Raw genomic sequence first — 16,933 nt, forward strand, 5'->3', positions numbered from 1 at the left:
TCCCCTTGGCTCTTTCTGTCCTTAGACCAGGAATGACGTATCCATGGGGCACTGAGTCTCTAATTTTTCTCTCTGTCACAGGCTGGAGAAAGCACTTTGCTTAGAGCTGGGGCATTGTGTTGCTTCATTTTATAAAAAACAGTTTTCTCCTTTTTGAGTCAAAAAAACTAAGGTGGAATGGCTCTACATAGTGTCGTATAAGAAACAACTAGTATCTGTGAGGAGAAGGCTGATAATTTACACAAAGTAGTAGCACTGAATATCAAAGTTAGCCAGAGAGCTGGGTAGAACACTATATCCTTAAATCTATCCCAGCTAGTTTTATATCAACTTGACATAAGCTAGAGTCATCAGAGAGGATGGAACTGCCTCCAAAAGATTCAGCTGTAGGGCATTTTCTTAGGTAGTGATGAAGGGGGAGGGCCCAGCCCATTGTGGGTGGTGCAGTCCGTGGACTGGTGGTCCTAGGTTCTATAAGAGAGCAAACTGAGCAAGCTGTGGGTAGTAAGGCAGTAATAGCACTTCTCCATGGCCTCTGCATCAGCTCCTGCCTCCAGGTTCCTGCCTCCAGGTTCCTGCCTCCAGGTTCCTGCCTCCAGGTTCCTGCCTCCAGGTTCCTGCCTCCAGGTTCCTGCCCTGCTTGAGTTCCTGTCCTGACTTCCTTTGATGATGAACAGCAATATGGAAGTGTGAGCCAAATAAACCCTTTCTTCCCAACTTGTTTTTTTGGTTCTGTGTTTTATCATAAGAATAGTAACCCTAGCCAACTCATAATCCTAACACTTGGGAGGTTCTTAGTTCAAGGCCAGTCTTAGCTACATAGGGAGTGAGAGGCAAACCTGGGCTACTCGATAGTGTCTCAGAACAAAACAAAACAAAATTATGTTGGACAAATGAGGTTTGTGAACTTTAACAAGCACACTAGACCAGTGTAGAATGCAGCTTCCATGACTGAACCATTTAAAGGAGCACTCTAAGCCTGACAGGTTGTAGGCATCCTGATCTGTCACCTAAGCACCTGCTATGAGCCTCCTCAGTAAATGACTGGGTCTCTGCTTCTATCCCCACCTCAGTTGCTCTGCTTTCTGCCTCTGCTGCAATCCATTTCAGACCAACCCTCAGAATGCCTGCCACTCAACTTATGTGTAGGTCCTCACGAAACTTATCTAGCCCTACAGACTTTCCAAAGTACAGCTGGCAGAACCGACAAGCTGACATTGTGGAAAGATGTAAACGTGTCTATGTTTCTGCCGTAGTTTGCTCACGATGGGTAATGCCACCTCATAGGTTTTAGGCATCAGGGCAAGGTATATTGGAGGAGAGAGGAGAGGAGGAGAGGAAAGGAGGAAGAAAAGGGAGGGGCAGAGGGAAGGAGGGAAGGGGAGGGGAGGAGAAGAAGAGAGATCATTTTAGAAATTGTGCCCACCATAGTAAGTCTCTTAGTTCTTGCCTTTGATCATGTGCTAGGCTTTGCTTGAAAATTACTGTTAGAGGGGGCTGGAGAGATGGCTCAGTGGTTAAGAGCACTGGCTGCTCTTCCAGAGGTCCTGAGTTCACCACCCGTAATGTAATCTGATTCCTTCTTCTGGCGTGCATGAAAACAGCACTCACATATATGCAAAAAGTAAGCAAACAAATCTTTATAAAAGAAAATTACAGTTAGAGAAAAACCTGCAAAAAATCAAACCAGGGCTGGGAGCTGATGTGGACACAGTATGAGTCTAATGAAGTAAGTTGTGATACTTGATTGTTTTATATGCTGTTCAGGGTTGGCCTTTGTGGAGAATAATACCTAGAACTAGCAGTGGGGAATTCTAACCTTTGGCAGAGAGGCTATCCTGTCTTTGTCTGTCTGTCTGTCTCATTAGAATTTTACTAGTCTCTGACTGCTAGGCACAATGATCTTCCTAGTAGCGATATGTGCCTTGTGGGACCTGCTTTTCTCATTCACCAGACCACTGTGTCTTAACTGCTGGGTACGGAAAGTCACAAACCAGGCATGTTCCTCTTTCATAGACCTTAGTGAAGACAGATGTTAAACTAACAGAAACAAAACCAAGTACAAACTTGAAATCAAAGCAGCATAGTGGGAGTGGTGAGGACTTAGGACGCAGCAGTGTGCTGCTGAAGGCAGTCTGCACTAGGTGTTCACACCCAGGCTCTGGATTTGGGTCCAGGTGGGTTGAGAGTCCAAGGAGAGCTGTGCAGGTGAGCAGGCGAGCAGGCGGGCAGGCGAGCAGGCGGGCAGGCGGGCAGGCGGGCAGGCGGGCAGGCGAGCAGGCGGGCAGGCGGGCAGGCGAGCAGGCGGGCAGGCGGGCAGGCGGGCAGGCGAGCAGGCGAGCAGGCGGGCAGGCGAGCAGGCGCCTGTATTTATTGGGTAGGAGGGCACAGCAGCAGTTAGGGGAATGTTCATTTCTTTCTTCCCTTCCTCCCGCTGCATGTCTGCCTTGTGACTTGTCATGTCAGAACAGTTAGAAATAACTCACTGTGTCCCCAGTACAGTTGCCTCTCACTAGCCCTGGGGACTGATTCTTAATCCTCCTTGGACTAAATCCATGAATACTCAAGACCCACAGGTAAAGTGGTATAACCATGTGACTTACCTAAATCTTCCCATATACATTAAGTCACTCTACATTAACCCTTCAAAGGCCATGCAAATAGTTTAAGGAATAATATCAGAAAATAAAGTTTGTCTGCATTCAATACATATGTCCCCCCCCCCGTTCTTTTTGATCCCCAGTTGATCGAATCCGTGGAGGTAGAACCCCTTGGATACAAAGGACCCCCTGATAAACTAGGGGGTATACTAGGGCCAGATACTAGGGCCTGGTCAGTAGTCAGTTCTTTCAGGATCAGAACTGTCTTCCAGGGAGGCAGTGAAAGGCTAGGTTAAGATGCAGCCACTTCCAGTAGGAAGAAGAGATGTTGGACAGACACCTTGGTGTTCAGCTCTCTGCAGACCAGTCCTCTGCAGATTCTTCTTGTGTGTTAGTGGAGGTTGATGGCCCACAGGACAGATTCCTGTGTGAGTGTTCCATGTCCTTTACCGCTGGTTCTGACAGTCTCATATGCTACTGCCTCTGTCCGAGGACTTTCTTATGTCTTCCAATGCTCTGCTGACTCATTTCCTCAATTCTGAACTTGAGCTGTCTTGTGAGTTTGGCAGAGTGGGGTTTTCTGATCACTGAAGCTCAACGTGCGACCTGATATTAGAGTAGATGAGGGACAATTAATTCTCTCTTAGGGAGTCCAGAACAGTAGCAACCACAGAAAGCATTGCTGTCTCCCCAGGCTGAGCAGAGGTTAGTTGTCTGTCTTACTGTAGTTAGACTTGACAGCAGTGCTCTGTCTTCCTTTCCTGTCCTTCCTGAGCCTGGCAGCTTAGAGGTGGGGTGTAGAGCTGGCCCCATTACTCTGGGGATGACTCACATGGTCTTGTTTTCAGCTCTAATTGTGCCTTCCTTGGTTCACCTATCCATCCTATCCATCCACCTCCATTTCTCTCTTTCTTTTGAGTTGATGTTTGAGTGAGGTGTCTGAGAAGGAGACGGGTAGAGGAGGCTTGCCTATAGATACCTCTCGGAATGGTAGAGGCGCTTCTTTTTCTGTCACCAACCCCCACCCCTTTTGTCTCTTTTTTACTTCTATTTTAAATGCCCATTTCTTGCTGATTCTCTTACTGGAAACTGGCCCAGCTCCATTTAACTTTTTTCCCACGCTGCTATTAATAGACAATGGCCAGCTAAGAGTCTGAGGAGAGGACAGTGTGATGGGCAGGTGCCCTCTTGCTTCACGTGCTCAAGCAAGTGTGATTGATTCCGATCAGACAGATTGATACATCTATTAGGCTGTATAATGTCTGCCTGTTTTGTTCAATTGAAGGAAAGCCATCAGTTGTGAGGTCCTTAAACTTCTCTTTCCTGCACCAATGGGCAGGTCTGAAGGTCAAAGAACTCCATGTTCCAAGTCTGCTACTGAGATAGAGCAGTATGCGTGGCATCTGGAAGTCAAGTGCTCAGCCTTAAGGAATCTCCACGTTTACCAACAGAGATGTTTGTAGGGCCTTAGGCTTGTCTTAAGTCACAATCACATCAATGCTTCTTCTGTATACGTGTGCTATTCTCCCTCTGCAAGTTACCTGCCCTTTAAACCTTTTATTTTTTTTCTCAGCTAGTGAGACAGTTCTGTTGTGACTGAAATATACAAACTGTTATTACTATTATTTTTAAGTTATGAAGTAAGATGGGCATATCTTAATCCCAGTACTTGGGAGGCAGATCTTTGTGTGTGAGGCCAGCCTGGTGTACAAGATGAGACTCTGTTTCAAAATAAAAACATAAACCACAACAAGGAAACAAGATACCTTATTGTCTTTTTCATTTGCATTTCCCTAAGAGCTCGGGGTGCTGGTGATGTTTTTGCGTTTCTTTACTATCTGCATGCCTTTGATAAGAAGAATCTGTTCATACCTTTTACTTTTAAAATACTCAGTTAACTTAAGACATTATGTGTTCTAGAGAAAAATTCTTTTGTAGTTCTATATTTGCAGTCCATGGACTGTCTTTTTGTTGTTTTTTAATTAAATGTTTTAAGACTCATTTTAAATTATGTGTAGGTAGGTGTATTTGCACGTGAGTGTGTGCACAGCGAGTACAGATGCTGATGGAGGACAGAAGCCTCAGGGCTCCTCAGAGCTGGAGTTAGATACGTCAGTGAGCAGACTGAATCAGGTGTTGGGAACTGAACCTGGGTCTCTGGAAAAGCAGCTGGTGCTCTTAGTCACTGAGCTACTGCTCAGGGCCCCTCTCAGGGCAGTGTTTTTGAAAGAACAGTTTGTCATAGCAGCATTATGGACACATAAGCATATAAAAGTATCTTTTATTTACTTGATGTAATTGTCTCCAAGCTCACTGCCTCCGTCTGCTAGCCTAGGCCTAGTCCTGGAAGCCTCTAGGCTCTGTACAATCTTATTAGGCTTAGATTGTTTTCAGTCTCTGAGACTTACTGTTGAATAACTCAACCTTTCCAGCTCCTGCTGAAATCAAACTCCTCTCCACACAGATTCAATCTGGCTTCTCACGGCTTCTGACTGAATTGCTGCTTGGCCTCATACTAACTTCGGCAATCTATTCTAGTCTTCTGGCTCCTTGTTCTCTGGCTTGTTCTGTCTTCACCTGCATCTAGCTTGCTCTCTTTATCTACAACCTGTCTCTATACCACTGTCCTGGTAAAGCTGCCCTCTCCCTTTGCACTGCTCTCTCCTTGGGCATATCCTATTTTGTTAAGTTTTTCTCTGATTTGTCCCTTTCTCTGCCACTCAATTAGATATCACTTTCAAACATAGGGGATTCCTTCTACAAACTAACTTTACCTTCATTGTTTTGGGTTTAAAGATGTGTACTAAGGGTGTGTCTGTATTCCAACCAGAGGGATTAAAGGTGCTAAGGGTTGAGCCACCCCACAACTAGAAACAGGTTTTTTCAGTAAATAACACAATTTCGGGGTACACAGTGTGATCAGATATCCTGCAACACAGGTGTATTGGAGCAAGACTGCAGGTTACTGTATTTCACTGTGGTGACAGCTTCTTGGGGTCAGGACCTGTTTTGTTCCAGTCCTAGACAGGGACTTGCAGTCAGAAGTAACAGTTGAGTAACAGTTCAGTGATTCACAAAAAGGATGAGACAAGATGTCTCAAGAATCTAAGACTGTGGTCATCAGGATACAAAGTTTCAGGACCAAGATGAAAGCCAAGAACAGTTGCCTAGACCTCCTCTGCTTCAGAGAGGAGTGTGGAGAGAATCCCAGGCTCTGGCCTTGATTGGAATTGCTCGGTGGCTTCAGTTCCTGAGGGAGGAACTGAGGTAAGGATATTACCAACATTCGAAGGAGGATTTGACAGAAACAGAGCTAAGTTTCTATAACTGAGCAACTTGACACCATCGTGGAGTTTGGCCTGACTGGCATGGTGGTTAAGTTGTCTCCTCATTGCCTAGTGTGTGGATGTGGAGGGGAGGGGGGCTTCATAGAAACTTCTTGCCCCTACAGTGTGGAGGGGGATGAAGCCAAAGTTGGAGTCATTGGCAGAGCTGAAGCCAGGCTGTCTGTGGCAGAGGCCAGCTCATCTCCTCCCCGTTGCCTGAGTTTGTCCTAGTGCTATTTTGGCTTGTGGTGTGTGGTTTCAGTGAGTGAGCCAGTTGGTAATCACGACACAATCGCATCTTTTAAGGGTTGAGTGAGCAACCCAGGAGAGGAAACTGCTGAAGAGATTTTTCCTCAATTGGTAAGGCTTTGTCTTCCCTGTGAGGGGTAAGGAGTAAGGGGTTTTGAAGGTAATACAAGGGCAAGAGGAGGGAGGGGGATGGAGAGAGAGAAGAGATGGGAGAGAGGGAGGGGGATAGATAGATAGATAGATAGATAGATAGATAGATAGATAGATAGATAAATAGTTAATTTGGTGTGTGTGTGTGTCTGTGTGTGTGTGTGTGTGTGTGTGTGTGTGTGTGGAGAGAGAGAGAAAGAATGTGTGTATGCATATGTGTGTGTGGTGTGTGTGGTGTGTGTGTGTGTGTGTGTGTGTGTGTGTGTGTGGAGAGAGAGAAAGAATGTGTGTATGCATATGTGTGTGTGTGGTGTGTGGTGTGTGTGTGTGTGTGTGTCTGTGTGTGTGTGTGTGTGTGTGTGTGTGAGAGAGAGAGAGAGAGAGAGAGAGAGAGAGAGAGAGAGAGAGAGAGAGAGGTGGGCAGTTGGCCCAGCTGTGAGGCAGCCATTTGCACAGAGTGGTCCCAGCTGCCCCTGACTTATGGGCTAATCCCGGCCCTGCTCCAGCCTGTCATTCAGGGTAAGCTGCTGTCATTAGTGGTTAAACATTTCTGAAAGCATTCTCTGTCAACTCTGACCACATGCCCTTTCAGGGAAGAGAGGGAGGAGAGGGAGGAGGAGCCAGGAGAGCCATGAGCCCCACCCTGTTATCCATATCCAGCTGCTTGACAGAAATGACAAGCAAGGAACCTTGGCTCGGGAAGTTATCCGGGTTGGTTAACGCCTGTGTGTCTGACAGTGTCCTTGCTGCTTCAACTCCATGAGGAACTGTAGTTACAAACCAGGAAGGTCTTTTGTTGTCTATGGAAGAAGACTCTTGGCGGGAATACACCTTCATTAACTAATTTCATCTCTCTCAAGCTCTCTGCCCTCAACACATGCATACACTGAGCCACACTGGACAGTGCTGCAGCAGACACCTTTCCCTCCAGAACTGGTGTGTGTTCTTTCTGTTTCTGTGGTGAAGCACTTAATACTATTATTTCTTCCCACCAATGGGGGCTTTGAAATTCTTGGAGGTATGGTTGACAGTTTTTGAGTTTTGAAATTGGTTCGAGGAAAAATAAGATGAACAGAGAAGTCTGAACTGAGCCCTTACCTCTGTGGCTGAGTCGTGTCCTCTTTCAGCTTACAAGGACCACACTGGCTTTCTGTAGTGTGGATTCCAGAGTTTGCTGGGTCCTGAAGTCTGTCTCTGTTTCTGCCTCTCTGTTCTCACTCACTTCGTAGCCACTGGGCTTAAAGGTGTGTGACACCATTATCAGCTTTTTTGGTTTTTTGTTTTGTTTTGTTTTTGTTTTTGTTTTTTAATTTATTTAAAGATAAAATCTCATTTTGTAGCTCTTAGTCTGGTACTTGCAGTGTAACCCTGGCTGTTCTCAAACCCTCAGCAGTCCTCCCACCTCAGCGTCCTGAGTGCTAGCATTTCAGATGTGTGCCACCACATCTGCCTTCCCTCTCTCCCTGTCCCCCCTAAGCACAACTGTTCTTTCTCTTTAAAAAACTTTTATGGGTTTTTTTCCTTATCAGAAGTATACAAGCTCTGAGAAAGCAACTAGAAAAATCTAAGAACACAAACACCAAAACCAAAGAATCCCTTTTCAGAGCTCCTAAGGTCATCACCATTAGTGTTTGGTTTATGTCCATCTTGTCACAAGAGTCTGTTACTGAAAGCCAGGGCTGGTGCTGAATGTCTTTAACCCCAGCACTCAGGAGGCAGAGGCAGGTATGCGGTGGGATGGTTCCGAACCCCTACCAAGCCGGCTGTTCTTTATGCTGCAGGGTTCAGTCCCAGCCTTCTGGAGGATATTCTCAGCAGCAGGCGCTCTGGTGGGTACTCCTCCCAGCAGGGAGCTGTGTGAGGTCAAGTCTTGCTGACTGACTAGGGGAAAGTAGCCCCAGAGAAAGTCAACAAAAGCCCCCCCCCCCCCCAGTCCACTGTCCATCTCCAGCCAAGAAAATGGGTGGGACTGTGTTCCAAGCTTCTGCTCTGTAGAACGTTCTGTTGTTTGTTTACCTGTAAATGAGGCAGTAGAGGCCCTGTCAGTCAGAGTGGCTGTGCTGAGTGAACTGGTACCTTAAAGTGCAGGGCCCAGGTCATGGGGTGTAGCTTAGTGTGTAAGGTTTTCCTCTGGGGTCACTGTGATCCGTTCTGTTGTCTATGGTCTTTCAGCCCTGCGCTCTGTGGTGGTGTAAGTTGTTTTCTCAACCTTTGATTCCTTTCCTGGAAAGAAACAGACTTGTCTTCATTCAGAAGATGGCCTTTAAACCATCTGGTCATTGCAAATGAAATGACTATGGGCATACTGAGAATGTCTGTTAATGAAAGAGCCAAGCCAAAGAGCAGAGAAACTTAGAAGTCAGAAGTTTTCACAGAGTAGAATGAAGGCAGGCTATAAAACAAGCCCAAGAATACATTTTCCTCCTTGCTTTGTGCTCTGAGAAAATGTCAGATAGGTTTCTGCTAGATCCTTCCATCCCTGTGGGTGAGGGCCACTTCTGTATTGTCTCACTCACCAGGAGCTGTTGAGTTATCTTCTCGAGGTATGATGTGCCGCCATATGCATTGCCCCACACTGCCTAATTATCTCTCCAGCGATAGAGAAAGTTGATTTGCATACATTTTTGGACCCTTTTACCTAATGGGAGACTATTTCATCAACCCTCTATCCAGATTTTTTTTTATTTCTAATACTTAGGCCCAATAAAAATAATGCGATGGTCACAGGGTATTTGCCAGTTATTTCAGATGTGGGGTGATTTGCTCTAGATTTGTTTACTTCAAGTGGAAAAGTTTGCACAAAGCTGCCTTTTGGGCTTTTACCAAGAAGGAAGCTTCCATGGGTCTCTGCTCGGAGCCAGCTCCTGTTAAATGAAAAGCTGGAGTGGCTACAGGGCCTGTCTAATAAATAGCAAGAGAGGGAAAACGTCTTTCGCACAGTGACTTATGTCGGTTTGCTTTACACTCTGAACCCCCAGGACGCACAGACATTCAGGTGGCTCAGCCAGGACAGCCACAGCAACTGGCGAACAAAGTCCTGGTGCTAGGAACCGCCACCGCCAACCTGTGAAGAACCCCAGCAGCAGTGGCTTAGCCAATGGCACAGGTGAGTGACGACACAGCGGCCGCCGCACCAGAGCAGGATGCCCTTGCCTGTCCTGTGTACTTGGGACACTGCCTTCTGTGCCACAATATAGTGGAGTGCAAAGCTGCCAGCATTGTGTGAATTTGAGTCCACTACTTATCCCATTGACCCATCTTCTTTGACCTCTTTGGCTTATTTCTGAACACCTAAGGTTATTCTCCATGTTCCTGTGCATGCCTAAAATAGTCCTTCGGGTCTGGAGTTTAGCTCAATTGGTAGCCTGAGATAGACCTTGGCTTCAGTCTTTAGCACCTCATATATGCACGCTTATAATCCCAGCACTTGAGAGGTAGAAGGAGGCAGGAGGAGTAGAAGTCAGAAGTCATCTCGGCCATATGACAAGTTCAAGGTCAGCCTGGGTGCATGAGATTCTGTCTCAAAATAAAAGTGAAAAAGAAAATATTCCTTTGTATAGAAAAAATTTTAAAGTATGTTTTTCTCATTAATTACTTACCAATATTGGATTTCATTTGGATTAAATAAAGATTTATTTAGTTTGGTTTTTATGTGTATGTGTGGGCATATATGTTCACTACACACATACAGGTGTTCTTGGAGACCAGAGGAGGGTGTTATGGCCCCTCAAACTAGAGTTACAGCACTTAGGAACCACCCAGTATGGCTGCTGAGAACTGAACCCAGATCCTCTGTGAGAACACTTAACCACTGAGCCCTGTCCCCAGTCTCACTGTGCTGTTGTTTTGAGCCAGGGTCTCATTGCAGGCCTGGAACTCACTATGTAGACAAACGAGTCTCAAATGCATAGGGATATGCCTACCACTCACCCAAGGCCACTACACTCAGCCTTAGATGTCTTATTTACACGTGAGCTTTTTGAGAAAAAAATCCTAGTTTAGGGAGTTTGTCAAAGTTTGAAAAAGAAAAGACTGAGTTTGCCCTAAGAGCTGAGTGGGAAAGGCCACAGCATTCTAGGGGTGGAGATACTGAAAAGTGTGAAGTCCGTACTAGATACTGCTGTCACCATTCCAGCGTAGACACCATGAGAGAGGAGACACTTGGTGCTAGCCACACCTAGGAATTTATCTGCACTTGGCTCTGTCCCCCTATCCTCAGGAAGGGAAGGCCTGTGACAACGTCAGTCATTTTCATCCTGTTTCTGTCTCGCTGGACAGTGTCAGGCAAACATTCATTTTCTCAAGTTTTTGAGGACTGTTAAGTCTTTAGTGACAGCAGGTCATTTGGTCATTTGTGTCTTTACTTTGGGTCCAGTGGGAGGAGACGCAGACATTTGGTTCCACAGCCTGTAGACAGAGGAGTGTAATTCCAGCTGAGTGTCACGGGGGTGGTTCGTAGATGCCCGTTTGTGATCGCACAAGTGACATGAAGACGTAGCACTTGGTCTGTTGTGGCTGTTGTTCGCCCGTGATAGGCTGACTGAGTAGCACTCTACTTGGTTGGCTGTGACATGGATTTCAGGTCTCAGGAAACAGTGTGTGGGGCTTGAGAGCCATCTGTAGCTTCTGTTGCCTAGTTATCGAACTGTGTAAGGAATGGCGGAGTGAAATGCAAGTCTGGGGTATCCCTTGACTTCCTTCCTGGAGTTGCGGACCTGCCTGAAGGAAATGAACCAGCTCCCATGAACCTCTTGGATGAAAGTAACTGCAGATGTGGAGTCCCAGAAGCCACTTTCTCAGCCTGCCTAGTGCTCAGGGGACAACCACCATATCCCTGTGCTAGACCCTTCCCATCTGCATTAAGGAGTGGCAAGCAAGCGTCTGTGGACTGTTGCACAGAACCATATATAGCATTCTGAGTAGCAGCAAACGTGCGTTTCTTAGAAAGCAAGGCCATATCACCCCGATCCCTTGTACACTAGCCAGGTTAACCTCCACCCTCTCTGCTTTTATAAAAAGAGCTCAAAGGCACTGGATCCTCCCAGACGGTAGAGTTACAGGTGATTGTAAGTCTCTTTGTGTGCGAGAATTGAACCCAGGTCTTCTGCAAGAACAATATGAGTTTTTAACCACGGAGCCATCTCTCTAGCCGTCTGGGATAGCAGCAAACCTTTACTTTCTTTATGTTCAGTTTTAGGTACCTTTGTTTCTTGTCTTTGTCTCCAAAACATTGTGTTCTGGCTTATGAAATAGGGGCCAGCCATGTTTTTATAAGCCACACATGTCTAATTCCAGACTGCTTTGGACATGTTTTGTTAGTATGTCTGAATGCCCAAACCATTCCTAAAATCCAGCTTCAAGGCAGCTCCTGCCTGCTAACACACAAAGGCCCATGCCTCTCCTGTCCTCTGCCTCCCCTCAGCTGCCGCCTCCCCTCTGCCTTTCTTCTGACTCTCCTCTGCTGGGAGATTGTGACTGTGAATGCTGGGAACTGGACTCAAGTCCTCTGAAAGACTCTCCAGATATGCCTCCTGGTAGTTCTCACAGGCATGCGAGATTCATTTAATAGTTTCCTGTTGGCTGTGTATCATTCTCACACACATAACAGACTTTAGGGAGAAAACAGCTCTTTTAACTGCTCAACCATTCTCTCTTCTCCAGCCCCTGTTTACTTTTAAAAGCGGTCTCCATGATTGGAGTAGAGCTTGTCGACAGTTGGTAGAGCACTTGCCTAGCTTGTGTGAGCCACCTCATAATGGAGTTCAAGGGAAGCCAGGGCTATGAGATCCCAACTCAGATTAAAATAATGTAGTGCAGTTCACAGCCACGCATCATTTAACTCTTCTCCCTCAGCTCTTACCTGGTTCCTCAGTTTTTGTTTGGTTTTGTTTTGTTTGAGATAGGAGTGGCGTTGTGCAACCTTAGCTAGCTTGGAAAACTATGCACTCCAGGCTGGCCTTGAACATAGAGCACTTCCCCTGCCTGTGTCCTAAAGTGTTGTAATTACAGTTATGCCCCTCCACTGGCATGCTTTCCTCTTTGCAAACAGGTTTGCTCTGGGGAAAAATAGAAATATAGTTTTGAAGGAACAGTTCTAGCTGTGTTGTCCTGCCTGGCCTTGAATGCCTAGGCTCTAGCTGCCCCCTGGGCCCTTCTCCTGAGTAGCTGACTCTGTATGCAGAGGCTTCTGAACATAAACAGCTTTGTAGTGCAATTCTTTTTTTTTTTTTTTTTTTTGGCCCAATTGATAAGATATAATTGCCCACCTAAACATATAAAGCCCAGTACCATCCATCACTTAAGAACATTAATAACAACCTGTAAATAACGTTACCTGCCATATTGTCCTGCCACGGCTTCTCTGTAGTGCAATTCTTGAATCAATAAAATGAAGTAAATTTCTTTTTTTTTTATTCTTTTTTTCGGAGTTGGGGACCGAACCCAGGGCCTTGCGCTTGCTAGGCAAGTGTTCTACCACTGAGCTAAATCCCCAACCCCCTCATGGCCTATTCTTATTATCTCTGTTTTTATTTTGTTTTGTTTGGGTGTTGGAGATTGAACTCCTGTACGCACACATTTACTACTGAGCCACATACCAGCCCTAAGTTAATCTTCCCGGTATTGAGTGTTAATTACGCAGTTTTTCATGTGACTTTTACTTAGTTTAGCACTTACTGCTTTCTTCTATACCGTGAGGATTTATTTCTTGTTTTGAGTGAGTTCCACATATTTTGATTATTGGGATAGTGTCTTTAAAAGTTTTATCTTATGCATATAGATGCTTTGCCTGCATGTGCCTATCACCTTGTGACTGCCTGATGCCCTCCTTACAGGGCGTCAGATTGCTGTGAGCTGCCATGTGTGTGCTGACAAGTGTCCTGTGGAAGAGCAGTCAGTGCTCTTAACCGCTGAGCATCTCTCCAGCCCTGGCATAGTGTGTCTTCTGATGTCTACAAGGGCTAGCTCTGTCTTCTGATGTCTACAAGGGCTAGCTCTGTCTTCTGATGTCTACAAGGGCTAGCTCTGTCTTCTGATGTCTACAAGGGCTAGCTCTGTCTTCTGATGTCTACAAGGGCTAGCTCTGTCTTCTGATGTCTACAAGGGCTAGCTCTGTCTTCTGATGTCTACAAGGGCTAGCTCTGCCTTGTTACCTTTTCTCTTTGAAAATTCATAGATTTTTCAAAACAAATTCTGGGCTTTAAATTTTAAAGGCATGCTACAAGTGGGAGTTACACTAATCTACCTAATCTAATTAAGATCTAATCTTACCATCAGGCAGGCACTGAGGGATGCTTTACCACCCTTAACCCTTTATTCTCATATAACTTTACCGTTTTTCTTTTTGCTTAAAGATTCATGGTTGTTGTTTTTGAGAGAGTGTCACTGTGATAGCCTCTGGCTAGCCTGGAACTCAATACATAGACCAAGCTGGCCTTAAACCCTCTGCCTCCCAAGTGATGCAATTACAGGCCTGTACCACCACCCCATCTATTTTTGTCATTTTTAATCATGTGTCTTTGTGTGGGTATGGGCACCTAATGTAGGTGCTGGGAACAAAACTCAGGTCTTCTCTAACCCCTATTAAAAAAAATTCTTTGTGTATATGTATGTATGTATATATATATATATATATATATATATGTATGAATGATTTCATGTATGTGTTCAAGGTGTGTACAAGTAAATGCATGTGTGTATGTGCATGCGCCTTTGTGTATAGGTCAGAGGTCGATGTTGAGTATCTTCTTCAGTGCCCTTCACCTTATTTCGAAACAAATCTCCTCTCTCTTTCTCTTTGAAGTTGTAGCTCATCAACTGGTAGACTGGCTTGCCTGGAATTAAGAAAAAATGTCCAATTCCTGATCTTTTTCTTGGCCAAAGGGTTTCCTATCCTTGAATGAATGTGATTCATAAAGTTGAAGTGTTTAACCAACATCACAGGGGAGCCTTGTGAAACACTCACGATTATAGCAACCATGGCTGTTCTGTTGCCATGGCACCTACCCACCTCCCTGCCCTGGCTCCTGCACTCCTCTTCCATCCAGGAGCGCACCCAAGCTCTCTTCATTTTCTTCTTCCCATCTTTCTTCCCTACAGTCCTCTGGGTTTGCACAGCGATTCTGCTGCTCGCTGCTTGCACGCACCTGTCTGAATACTCCTGGCTGCAGCCTGCGTGCCTTTGGTGAAGTGGCAGTGACATTTTCCTCATGGGCTATTGGAGTGACAAATGAGCTAATAAAAGTGTACTTGCTAAAGGCAGTGGGGATCCTGGGTTGGATCCTAGAACAGAAAAAGCGACTTAGTGGAAAAGTTAGTGAGATTCAAATAAAATCTGGAGTTTAGTTAATAGTATTGTACACGTTTTTCCTTTTTTAAAAGAATTTGTCAAATGTGCCATGGTTCTATAAAATACTAACACTAGGGGACATCAGGTAAAGGATCCACCATCTTGTCATCTTTTTTAAATTTTAAGTTTAGTGAATGCATATTTATTGAATAAGTATTTATCAAACAGTGTTTGACTGGACAGAGTAAGGTATAAGCCAAGACAAGGCTCTGCCTTCTGGTCTCTTTCAATAAAAGTTGGAAACACGAGTGGTGGCTCATGCCTTTAATCCCAGCACTCTGGAGGCAGATGCAAGTGGATCTCTGTGAGTTAGAGGCCAGCCTGGTCTACAGAGAGAGCTCCAGGACAGCCAGGGCTACACAGAGAAACCCTGTTTCAAAAACCAAAAACCAAACCAAACAAAATAAAAAGTTGAAAACACACCTCTGCCAAGTCCCGAGTGCTGTTCCAGCACGAGCTCTGGGTAGCACAGCTGAGTCCACAGGCGCTGTGGAATCTGTATAAGCAATGACCAGCTATCTGTTTTGTGAATAGAATATAAATATAATATTTTGCATTTATGTGGGAGAAACACTTATTACAGACATTTAGTTACTAAGCGGCCGGTCTAGCCTCTGCCAGGTAGTATGAACACCGTCAGGAAGGCAGGCCAACCTGAGGCAGAGACTCCAGCTCGGCGCAGTGGCAGTGCACTTGCTCAACCCATGCAAGGCTCCGGGTTTGATCCTCAGCACTGCAAAATAAGTAAATAAATCAAACCCAAGTCTCAACCATTGGCAACCCACGCCTCAGAAGTCTGGCTTGGTGACATCCTGGGAAGACGTGTTGGTTTTAGCTGACAACTAGCATTAGCCAGTTGACTCTGGCAATTATTCAGTTACATATAGTCTTGATGCACACTGAACGATGTGCAGATAAGTGGAGTGGGCGGCCTAAGCCCTGGAAGCAGACAGCAGGGTATGAACTAGATGTCCTATGAGCATGTCCGTTACTTGCCCTCCTGGGGGAAATGCTTCACAGTATAAATGGGGATAGCTGAGGAGCCTGCTGTTGAGGTTGTGTGAGGCTTAAAGGACATAAGCCAAAGGAAGAACCCCACCCCACCCCACAGTCAGAAATGCCCATTGTTCTAATTTAAGTTTGTCATCTGCGACTAGAGACTGCTCAGCAGTTAGAGTGCTTTCTGCTCCTTCAGAAAACCCTGACTTAATTCCTAGCACCCACATGGTAGTTGACAACCATCCCTAACTCCAGGGGGTCTGTCGCCCTTTTGTGAACTCCTCGGACACCAGGCACAGAATAAGTAATGCACAGACATTCTGTGTAGCAAGGCACATAAAATACATCTTCAGAAAATGTCATCTGACTCTCTTGGTCAGATCCCAATACTATTTAGGAGAAATAGTTCACAGTTAGAAAGGGACAGCCTAGAAACAGTGAGGAAATAGCATTTGTATAGGAGTCAAGGAGGAGACTAATGAGAAAAGGTATCTATGTATGTATTTAATTTTTTCTGTCTGTCTGTCTTTCTCTTTGTCTATTTTTTTTTTTTTGAGACAGGGTCTCTCTGTGTAGCCCTGGGTGTCCTAGAACTTAGAGATTCACTGGCCTCTGCCTTTCAGAGTCAGAGGATTAAAACTGTGCACCACCACTGCCCAGCCAGATACTGATTTTGAGTGGCTTTGGGAATGGAGAACTGAGGCCAGCTGCTAGAGTTGAACTACTCTTCCTTCAAGTCCATCTGCTCACCAGCAACCTGTAACTGTGTTGAACTCCCCAGAGGAAATCAAGAAGGAAGCATGCCTGATTCTTTAGGGGAGTTACAAAACAAGTGTCTGAGTTAGGAAGAGAAGAATGAATTAAGAGTTTTACATATGGGGGCTGGAGAGATGGCTCAGCAGTTTAGAGCCCCGACTGCTCTTCCAGAGGTCCTGAGTTCAATTCCCAGCAACCACATGGTGGCTCACAACCGTCTGTAATGGGATCCGATGCCCTCTTCTGGTGTATCTGAAGACAGCTACAGTGTACTTATATACATAAAATAAATAAATCTTTAAAAAAATAAAAAGTTTTGCATTGATATAAATGTATGGCTCTGACATTTTCAAAGATTACAGTTCTCTTGTTTGATCTGTCTTCAAGTTAGAGGATATGGAGTTTCTTGGGGTCCTTGTAGACATTGTGACCTTGAAAGCGTGAAGAAAAGTGAACTAGGACGGTTGGGGGGCTTGTTTCCTTGTTGCTTATCTCATCACCAGACA

The 16,933-nt window shown here is 45.4% G+C and overlaps 1 protein-coding gene across 2 annotated transcripts in view; it reads left to right on the forward strand.

Moving 5' to 3' along the window:
* Positions 1–16,933, forward strand: part of Wwp2 (WW domain containing E3 ubiquitin protein ligase 2) — a 125,849-nt gene that overhangs the window by 65,873 nt on the left and 43,043 nt on the right. For both annotated transcript variants that reach the window (XM_087594209.1, NM_001106184.1), the window contains exon 7: positions 9,304–9,431. In XM_087594209.1, the coding sequence (XP_087450335.1) occupies positions 9,304–9,431 (128 nt within the window). The remainder of the gene's footprint in view (positions 1–9,303; positions 9,432–16,933) is intronic.

Source organism: Rattus norvegicus, chromosome 19, assembly GCF_021556685.1.
Source record: "Rattus norvegicus strain SHRSP/BbbUtx chromosome 19, alternate assembly SHRSP_T2T, whole genome shotgun sequence".
In the NCBI taxonomy this organism is placed as follows: domain Eukaryota; kingdom Metazoa; phylum Chordata; class Mammalia; order Rodentia; family Muridae; genus Rattus; species Rattus norvegicus.